Source organism: Choristoneura fumiferana, chromosome 26 (genome assembly GCF_025370935.1).
Source record: "Choristoneura fumiferana chromosome 26, NRCan_CFum_1, whole genome shotgun sequence".
Classification (NCBI taxonomy): Eukaryota; Metazoa; Arthropoda; class Insecta; order Lepidoptera; family Tortricidae; genus Choristoneura; species Choristoneura fumiferana.
Genome location: NC_133497.1, coordinates 3,283,808 through 3,294,855, shown reverse-complemented (window position 1 = coordinate 3,294,855; position 11,048 = coordinate 3,283,808). Strand labels below are relative to the sequence as shown.

The 11,048-nt window shown below is 40.3% G+C and overlaps 1 protein-coding gene across 1 annotated transcript in view; it reads left to right on the top strand.

Annotated features, from left to right (window-relative positions):
* Positions 1-11,048, top strand: part of LOC141442885 (uncharacterized) — a 66,579-nt gene that overhangs the window by 28,852 nt on the left and 26,679 nt on the right. The window contains 8 exon segments of the mRNA XM_074108039.1: positions 540-636; positions 1,228-1,353; positions 2,288-2,319; positions 2,321-2,459; positions 3,286-3,484; positions 5,554-5,684; positions 7,597-7,776; positions 8,207-8,350. Coding sequence (XP_073964140.1) covers positions 610-636; positions 1,228-1,353; positions 2,288-2,319; positions 2,321-2,459; positions 3,286-3,484; positions 5,554-5,684; positions 7,597-7,776; positions 8,207-8,350 — 978 coding nt within the window. The 5' untranslated portion in view covers positions 540-609.

Below are 11,048 nucleotides of genomic sequence, written 5' to 3'. Positions count from 1 at the left end.
ATTGATAGTTGATCGTTCACAATCATATAAATAAATAAATATAATATCCCGGGACATTCACACCATTTGACCTAGTCCAAAGTAAGCTTAGCAAAGCTTGTGTTATGGGTACTAATCAACGATACATATAATTATATAGATAAACACATACTTAAATACATATTAACATCCAAGACCCGAGAACAAACATTTGTATTATTCATACAAATATCTGCCCCGCCGGGATCGAACCCTAGACCTCAAGCTTCGTAGTCAGGTTTTCTAACACTTGCCATCCGGTGGTCTTTAATCTACTCGTATATATAAGAAAGAAAGAAAGAAAGAAAATAATTTATTTATAACAGCAATGACACATAATTAGTAAATATAACAAAGAAGTGTTGCCGCTATAAAAAGGTCCCGGCTCAGCATATCGCTGGTTGAAAACCAGCACTGGTCTTCCGCGGGCCACAGGAGAGTGAAATGACGGAAAGTCACACAAAAAAACAAATACAAAAATAGTGGAATAGACTTTAATTTCGTGTTTTATGTTGTTACAGAGGCACGCCCCGATTGCAGAAAGGATGAGTAAAGACGGTTGAGGCGCTCGCTACGCGCGCCACAGCAAACATGTCGTTCTTTAACAATCTGAAGAAGGTAAGTGCCGGTTGTAAAGTTAAATTCAAATTCAATCATTTATCCAGTAAATAGGCCGCAATGGGCACTTTTACACGTCATTTTTTAAACTACCAGCGCTTTCGGAAAGACCATCATTGCCAAGAAGAATGCGCCGCAAGATACTTGGCAGAAAGTCATTTTTCCAGATGTCCAGCTATCTACATACCAAATTCCATCTAAATCCGTCCAGCCGTTTTAGCGTGAAGGAGTAACAAACATACAAACACACACACACACACACAAACTTTCGCATTTATAATGTAAGTAGGATTCGCTCATCGTCGGCGGTGGAACCAGTGCCTCAGATATAGTCATCTTTAGATTTTTTTTTAATTATGACGGTGGAAGCAGCAGGGCTACTCGAAACTCGAAGTTCGTGTCGTGCGGTCCCTCTCGCTCTCGTATCATACAGTATAAGTAAAAGTATGTTTATCCGTTGCCTAGTATCCATAGTACAAGCTTTGCTTAGTTTGGGACTAGGTCAATTGGTGTCAAGTGTCCCATGATATTTAGGGGCGCGCCCCGCGTCAGTTCCTTTTGTGCTTAAGAGCTGTGATGTCGTTATTCCAGGTGCTACACCTGGGCGGCGGCAATGACGCGAAGAAGAAGAAGGTGTTCAACAACATCCGCGACAACAGCGACCCCAATGAGTACTGGGACATGGTCGGCGAGCTCGGCGACGGCGCCTTCGGCAAGGTAATACCAACACCATTGTTAATGAGGGCTAACGTTTTTTGTCTCACTAGATGGCGCACTGTTGCGTGAGGTTTTTAAGTATGGCTTTCAAAGTCTGTTATTACGGGCGTGAAAACAAAGTTTAGATTAAAATCATATTTATACACCTTAAAACCGTACCAATAAAAATATCGAGCATGCCACAGTGTTGCATAGTCCCCGTTTTGTTCGGAAAAAAGGGAGGACAAAGGTTTCCGAAAGACAAAACTGTGTCAAAACACAGACATTCATTGCCCCGGAACGCATATTTGCCATAATTAATTTCAGATATTGCAGAGAATATTCACAAAATTATTCTAATTATAAATAAACCCGCGTAGCTCACCCAAAAACTATGAGATTTGACATTTCGGAGACCTCACGCTACACTAGCGCCTCTAGCGGCGAATTCATTCGCGATAGCCCTCATTCAATTCAAATTTAGGAAAAGTGGCTCCATCAATTTTTTGATGATTCTGCCAGTGTCGAGGTTGACAGAGACACGGTGGGTAGGATGTCCAAAAATGAGATACTGCCAATTAGGGATGTTGACACCACCAATCAATTGATGTACTTTTAATGAGCTGTCAAAACACAATTCTCCCATAGAGTTTGAATGGAAATAGCAACTTATGACGTCACTTGTTCGCACACTCAATCAAGTGTTATTTGTTTAAAGAAACAAAAATTTAATCTTGCAGTTAATCGAAATTAATCTGGTTTTCAGGGCTAAAATAAAGCGTTTATGAGGGCAGTATATTTCATTGTGACTTTGGATGCTGTGGTATTCCATAACAATACGACTTTTCCCGATGCAAATACATTCACTATGTCTGTAACTTATTGTACTGATTTGTGGTGCTCAGTAGGAATATTTGTATTGTATTGTTTCTCAATTATAGGCTTCTCTCCCCAGGTGTACAAAGCGCAGCACAAGACACCGGGCAGCTCGCCGCGCGAAGGTGTGCGTGCTCGACAACGAAGACGACCTGGCCGACTTCACGGTTGAGATCGACATCCTCACGAAAGTCCGTCATCCGAACGTCGTCGAGCTGCACGAGGCTTATTTCATTGAGAACAAGCTGTGGGTGAGTGCCGGTAGATAATAAAGCTTGAAACGCTTGTACCGGTTGTAATATTCGAGCTAGTATGATAGAGTCCGCATGGATACCGCGCCACACTTATTTCCGCGCGGGTATTATCTTAGCTCGAATTATTACAACCGCTCCGCCACCGCTGTCAGTGCGTTTTAACGTTAATTCTGTGGATTTCACGATCGAGATTGGCATCCTCACCTAAGTTCTTCGTCGAGCTGCACGTGGCTTATTTAATTGAGAACAAGCTGTGGGTGAGTGCCGGTAGATAATTAACACTAGACTTTACACTTGTATTTGCAACAGACGTTAATTGGGTCAATCAGCTTTTTAGGTGTATGTTTGCATGACAACATCTTCTGAGTTACTTATTAAAATGTGATTTTATGGGTACAAATCACTAAAAGTTAGGAGTTGTGACGAGTTTCGAGACCATTTTTTCATGGCTTTATCGCGCATAATAATAGTATACATTGCAAACATTTTTCTAACAAAGTGTATTGGGTTACAGGACAGAATAACAACACTTAAAAAATTGGGAAGTTGGCTTTCCGTGCAAACTTTCACTTGTCCAATTTTAAAACTCACTTTAGTTTAGGTCAGATTGTCAGTGTCACTTGCTGTCAGTGCGACAGCCACAGATAATCTATAGAAGTATTAGGAGTTACCTGCGTAAGAACTATATTATAAAAAAAGCTTTCAGCCTTTATACTATAACGAAGGTCTGGCTGCCGTGATCTTAGTCCATCACCCGTTCCGTTCCGAACTCTATTATAATAGTGAATGATTATGTAATAACATCCGAGTAATATTGTTCCAGATGCTTCTAGAGTACTGCGACGGCGGCGCCCTGGACTCCGTCATGTCCGAGCTGGAGAAGGGCCTCAGCGAGCGTCAGATCGCGTTACGGTGCCGCGAGATGACGCGCGGCCTCGAGTTCCTGCACTCGCGGCGCGTCATACACCGCGACCTGAAGGCCGGCAACGTGCTCGCGACCATGCAGGGCGGCGTCAAGCTCGGTGAGTCGCGTGACGCGGAGTGACGCGCGGCCCGCGGTGCTGGAGTTGTCCTAGAGACAACACGGACAGGGTTTCTTAAAAAAACTTTTATAACTTACTATCGGCTTAGAGATAATTCCATAAAATAAAATTAATATACCAATATTCGCTCGTAAAATGTCTATATTTAGAAATCTAATCATACGCAAATAAGTTCAATAAACACAGGAAATTAAAAAAATAATAATATATAAATAATTGTAACAAACATCTTTTATCACACCCATATAGTAAATCCTCAATTATGCGTTCAAAAACCTATAGGTAATGACCAGCATTACGACATTGGATTCTATTATGAACACGGCTGTATCGTAATTCTAACGATAACAGAAATCTGTATCGTATACAGCACCGGGGGGGGGAGGGGGGCGCACCGCGACACGTGCAGCAGCAGTCATTCTCAATGGTTCTGAAAACACATGATAGAGATTTAATATATGGATATAGATAAAATTTTATGCACTGTACGTTAATTAGGCCTTAAAAACACTCATGTGACCCTATTATGAAACTCGGCTACGCCTCGTTTCATAACCCCACACTCGTCTTTTTAGGACCCCTATTACGATACAGTTGTATAAAATACTATTAACTACGATTACGATTACGCTCGATGAATTTTAAGCACTGAAAACAATAGAAGCTCATGGTTTTAAAGAGTTGGCCAATGCCAATTAGGCAGGTACAGTTTAATCGACACTATTTCTGTGTCGATTAAAATTTCATTAAAAAAGTTGCAAAGATATCGACACGGCCAAAGTTACAAAATATTGCATACACGTCCTTAATGCTAAGTGCATAAAGTCCGTGTATACATATTTTTGTAACTTTGCCCGTGTCGTTATCTTTGCACTTGACTGTACAAAAAAAAGGGATCTATCATTATCCCAAAATCGACATTTCCTAGTAGCAAAATTTCCTTTCGCATATTAGCCTATTGTTAATTTACACTAGACGTATTTTATTTCTTACATGATTTTTTCCATTCGCAGATTTTCCTGAATGCTTTTTTCCCAATATTCTTTTTTACCGAAGATTATTTTCACAATCGCGTTTTTTCCCAATTTTAATCGACACAGAAACAGTGTCCACGGAGCCCCGCTAACGCGGAGCTCCTATTTTTATGTGGTTCTGCCCCTTCGGGCCGATGCAAACTTAACATAGCCTAAACCTACCTATGTTTGTGTCGATTAAAATTGGTTAAAAGACGGGATTATGAAAGTAAGCTTAGCAAAAAAATGTGAATGGAAAGATTGCTATCAGAAAAAAAAAGACAAAATATCCCCATAAGCTAGTTGAGAGAGAGAAATAAACACGATATTTTTTTTATCATTCCATTGTACTCGTACTGTCTACTCTTTCGTCTGTTATCCTGTCAATCGTTCAAAGGTTAACTGGAAGAGATCCCTTTAAGAGTAAGTTCGCCTCTTATTACGTCGGTGAGATTGCCAATAGGGATGTTGACACCATTAAAAAATAATTCGAAGGCACGACTCCAGTAAAAAAACGCTTTATTTTAGCCCTGAAAACCAGATTAATTTTCGATTTACTGCAAAATTAGTTTTTTTTGTTTTTAAAACAAATAAAAGTTAGTTTTATTTTTTATTCGACTGGATGGCAAACGAGCAAGTGGGTCTCCTAATGGTAAGAGATCACCACCGCAAGATGATTGAGTTGGCGAACAAGTGACGTCATAAGTTGCTATTGCCATTCAAACTCTATAGGAGAATTTTGATTTGGCAGCTCATAAAAAGTACGTCAATTGATTGGTGGAGTCAACATCCTTATTCCGTTGTGTATTTTTTCATATATTGATATTGGCACATATGCTTTAAATTAAATGACTAGATCCATATATCAAAAAAATGCACATAACCGACGAATTTATCTTGTTATTTGTTAATTTCATGTGTTTTTATGTACCATAAAGAGTTTACGATACAATGCAATACGAACTTTTCGACATAATGCGATGGCAAAACATTGTTCACTGCATCTCTACTGACCGACATATCCTACTTGTACAGCTGACTTCGGCGTGTCCGCTAAGAACAAGTCGACGCTGCAGAAGCACGACACCTTCATCGGCACGCCGTACTGGATGGCGCCGGAGGTCGTGCTGTGCGAGACCTTCCGGGACAACCCTTACGATTTCAAGGTATCCATATCGGCATAATGTAAATGTATGTCAGAATGATCGTTTGTCATACGTAACTCGTTTTTCTCTGAATCCAATCATCCCAGCCTGTATACGTCCCACTGCGGGGCACAGGCCTCCTTTCGGAATGAGAGGGCTTGGGCCATAGTTCGCACAAGGCCCAGTGCGGATTGGGAACTTCGCACACACCGTTGAATTGCTTCGCAGGTTTGTTGTGCAGGTTTCCTCGCGATGTTTTCCTTCGCCGTAAAGGTCGTGGTAAATTTGAAATGTAATTCCGCACTTGAATTTCGAAAAACTCGAAGGTGCGAGCGCCGGGGTTTGAACCCACGATCCTCTGCTCAGAGGCCATAGGTCAAACCACTCGGCCACCACGGCTCAGCATCCATCTCTGAATCCAATAATTGTTGAGGATTCAATATTTTAGACTATCGCGGTCATTACTAAGTTTATGAATTAAATTCGGGTTTTGTTCGTGTTTTTAACCGACTTAAAAAAAGGAGGTTATCAATTCGGTTGTTTTTTATGTTTTTTACCTCAGAACGCCGTCATTTATGAACTGATTTGAATAGTTTTTTGGCGTTCGTCCGGGAATGTGTTCAATTAGGTCCCATAACCACGAAATCAGGATCGGACGATTGGATTGGATCTTAAGGAAATTGAGGGAACTCTTCAAATTTTGTAGGGTAAATTAGATATATTAGTAGTAACTCGTGCATTTGCTCTTGAAAATCATCATTTGATGAAGTGGAACGGATGGTGAAGACCATAGTTGACTATCGGAGTTACTACTCAATAACAAGTATTTCAGTTGACGAGCAGTAGATATTAAATTATTGTATCTTAGATTATTTACACTAAAAAGCGTGAAAAACTAAATTTATATCAAAAAAATTGAACCAACTACAAAAAACCATGAAAATAATTTTCTACCAGTCTGAAGTCGGTCGGTGCCTCAGCACGAGCCAGCAGCAGTGATTGAAGCCCAATAAGTGCGTAAGTGAGGTAGATGACTATAGGTCGACTCCTGCTGGCTCGTGCTGAAGCACCGACCGACTTCAGACTGGTAGAAAATTATTTTCATGGTTTTTTGTAGTCGGTTCAATTTTTTGTTATAAAATTTTTGTTTTGTCGTCTCGTGATCATGGCGCATGCAACTGTGCCGAAATATCGAGCTGCTCTAAAATCAATAACTTACTTAATCAGTCTTCTATAGGATAACAATTTAAAAGTTTCAGAAAAATTTAAAGTTTCAGTGGTAATTTTTTTTTATGACAAACGATGATTCGGGCAAACATTACAGTTTGACTAGCGAAAAGTATGCGAACGTTGGCGCTCCCAACAAATAAATAAACAATGGGCGGTCGTTGGATGCAATATTGTGACGAAATCATACGATGGATAAGACTTTCATTAAATTTTGAGTAATGTTCATGTTATATTATGTGTATCAGTAAGTATATATTTTGTACATTAAGAAGTACTGGGCACTTGTAAATTGTCACCGCTTGAGACTATCCCAGAAATGGCTTCAGATAACTCCGCCTTTGTACTTGGCACTTTTTTTATGTAACCTTTTTGTATTTTCTTTTGTAAACAAACACACTTTAAAGTGTTAATATCTATTACGTGTTAGACTTGTCAATTACATTGACGTTTTCACCTGTTTTTTTATTAATTGTATTTCCTTTGATATGTTATGTAATTATGTTCTTTTTTCAAAACAGTTGTAGTCATATCCATATTACGTATATCGTTCGACATTATTTTGGCGTAATTTGCATCCATCGAAGAGTTCAGTTTTTGCCAACTGAAGTACGGAACGCTAAAAATGTTGAAAAATTAACCTTCTGCTGAAATAATTCGGTTTAGTTTAGAACACATTGTATTTATACTTGCTTTACTCCCACAGGTGGACATCTGGTCGCTGGGCATAACGCTGATAGAGTTCGCGCAGATGGAGCCGCCGAATCACGAGATGACGCCCATGCGCGTCCTCCTCAAGATACAGAAGAGCGAGCCCCCCTCGCTCGACCAGCCCTCTCGGTGGAGTCACACGTTCAACGACTTCATCGCCTCCGCACTAGTCAAGGTAATTGCGCGGTGACGCATATGTGCGTCATGCTCGAGATATACCAGAGTGAAGACTCCATTTGAATCAAACTGACCAAAACATATAAAAATAGAGAATAGATAAAATGGGCACAACTAAGATAAATTTAAATTTATTTTTCTCGGCCACTTTTGGCTTTTAATCCATTTTTATAGTACAGTCGCGGAAACTGAATCGCATATGTGCCAGAGTGGAAGCTTTTCACAATCGATTTCGCTATAATTTCTTTGGCAGAGGTATGAAATGTATATGACATCAGTCGCACAAACATAACACAATACTAAACAACCAAGACATGATTAATCGATCATGTATTTGATGCTACAGCTATATAGATATTTATGCTCTCGACTGTACGCTCGCTTTCTTTGACTGTACCCATATTGTGAACACCCCATTTGTCCAACAGGACCCTGAAAAGAGGCCGACCGCTACCGACCTGCTGAAGCATGACTTCGTCTCCGGCAACCTGGACTCCAAACCGTTGAGGGATCTCCTTCTGGAGTACAGGGCTGAGGTGGTGGAGGAGGAACTGCTGGATGACGAGTCCGAGGTAAGCATATTCTTGTATAACCTTGAAATCATTCATTTAATCTTTCTCAGTATTTATAAACTGGCTGAGAGCTCTAATTAGGCGTATCTTTCGCGCGACTGAAGCGCTGACAGCGAATCCCTTCACATTACAGCGGCTGTACACAAAACGTGCCCAATTAAAGCTCGAATAATGACCATTTTCTTCCCTTTTTCAAAGCAAAATACTTGTAAATACAAATATACACCTGTGTATATTTTGTATCATAATTTTTTTCATGTTTATACATATTACTGACATTTGTACTAACTAACACTGTTTGCTTTTATCGCACGCTTACTAACATCGGCTATCCCTTTCTTGGCTGAACCGGAACGTATGTGTTTTTATAAACGAACAGTCAAAGTCAAGGAAGGGCAAGCCGAAGCCGAACGGGGAAAAGTACCAGAGAATTGGTTAGTATTTAATTTTGATACATTTTTATACAAACATATGGATTTTATGTATATTTATTAGTATAGAAAATTGTAAAGTAACGCTGTATTTATGAACTTATATAAAGATACTACCTATTACTGGCGGCTCCTCGCGAATATACATATACATACCAGTCCATTAAACATAGCAGTTGATTTGGAATTCCCTGGGTATACCCTAAAATAACAACTACATAAAATACTGCGCCTAATTTCATGTCTCTAATTTTTGCGGTTGTAATTTAACATGCTACGGTTACGTTAGAAAAGTTTTTATAATCGTTTGGTTTTTATAAATTTTCTATTTTTCTGCGCAAGTTAAGAACCGTCTATAAAGTATTAAACAAAAAAAAGAAAAGATGGATAGAATGGGTTAATAAACATGGGAATATGGGAAATAGGGATTAAGATTGGTTTTTTGGAATCTTTTTGTATTTTTTATTTCAATTCCAAATGTTTACTTTTACGGTCATCCCGTAAAACCTAAATTGAAAATACAAACTGAAATATAGATGCACAGAAAAAACAGAAAAATAAGACCATCACTTGGAATCGAAACCAGGTCCTCGGTAATCCGTACCGCGTGCTATACCGCTACACCACTGATGGTACGGATTACCGAGGACCTGGGTTCGATTCCCAGTGATAGTCTTATTTTTCTGTTTTTTCTGTGCATCTATATTTCAGTTTGTATTTTCAAATAGGGATTAATTTTTGTATTATAAGATTATTAAGAAATTTTATCAAAATATAATTACCTAATTTACCCGACGACCCAATGACGAAGTGACGACGGGGCAGCCATGTTAAAGAACCTGATTACGGACCTTGAGGTTCCGGGTTCAGTGTTCGGTCGGTGTTGCTATTATGCATTAGGAATAAGAGTATTTGGACTCGAGTCTTGCATATTTAATTTATTTAACTTATCTATCTACCTATATAGTATTTGTATCCGCTGTCTATAAGCTTTGCTTATTAGGAGTAGGTTTAGGGGCTGTTTCACCATCCACTGATTAGCGTTAACTGGCGGTTAGGTGTGATGCCGTCTCTATTTGTTTTGTTCGAATAGACGGAGACGGCAGCACATTTAACCGTCGGTTAACGCTAATCAATGGATGGTAAAACAGCCCCTTAGTGTTTTAATTGTCTATCCGATCATTTATGTTAATCATAATAACGTTAATGTGATATTTGTGTGGCCACGTTGCATGCGAACTGGACCAGCCGCGAGAATCTCAGCGTGCGTCGAAGGTACGAGCTGCGACCATACACATGACCAGAGTCCGGAACTCTCGTAGCCATTTTGAGCTGTCATAGGGACTTATCATTTATCGACTACCGATCATGTACATTTTATCGATGCATTGTGCGAAGATTAAAAGTAGAGGTTAACAATTATATGTGGCCCGTGGTGCCATAAAACCACCATTCTAAAGCGGCGTTTAAACCAGAAATGTGCGCGGAACGTGTCTCATGAACCAATAGAAACGCTTCGTGCGAGGCGAGGTAAATGAAGCGTTTATCTCTTTTTTTTTTTATTTGACTGGATGGCAAACGAGCAAGGGGTCTCCTGATGGTAAGAGATCACCACCGCCCATAAACATCTGCAACACCAGGGGTATTGCAGATGCGTTGCCAACCTAGAGGCCTAAGATGGGATACCTCAAGTGCCAGTAATTTCACCGGCTGTCTTACTCTCCACGCCAAAACACAACAGTGCAAGCACTGCTGCTTCACGGCAGGATTAGCGAGCAAGATGGTGGTAGCAATCCGGGCGGACCTTGCACAAGGTCCTACCACCTGCAAAAAATACCCTGCCCTGACCTGCTGGTCTCTGGTCGAAAAGCAGCCTTATGTCGAACACTCGCTGCCCGCTGTGCCATAAGTCGTTGCCCCGATACACGAGTTTAGGCGGCGTTTTCACTAGAATGTGTTTGTCATGGACCAATAGAAACGCTTCGTAGCGGCCAGATAAACCGTTACCGCCCTGGCCGCAGTCGGTTCCGCGTGTTGGCAATAGTGTGGAAACATATACGTACTTGCCTTGGGGGAGGCCTATGTCCAGCAGTGGACGTCTTTCGGCTGTCATGATGATGATGATGATGATATACGTACTTCTCTTTTACTATGATTATATGTTCGTGTGCCTCTAAAATCCTTTTCATTTAATCTCTTCGAAGCCTCAGGAGGCACACCTACGGATTTACTTATCTTTCCTCGCTCAGCGTACCTCTAGTGGAAAC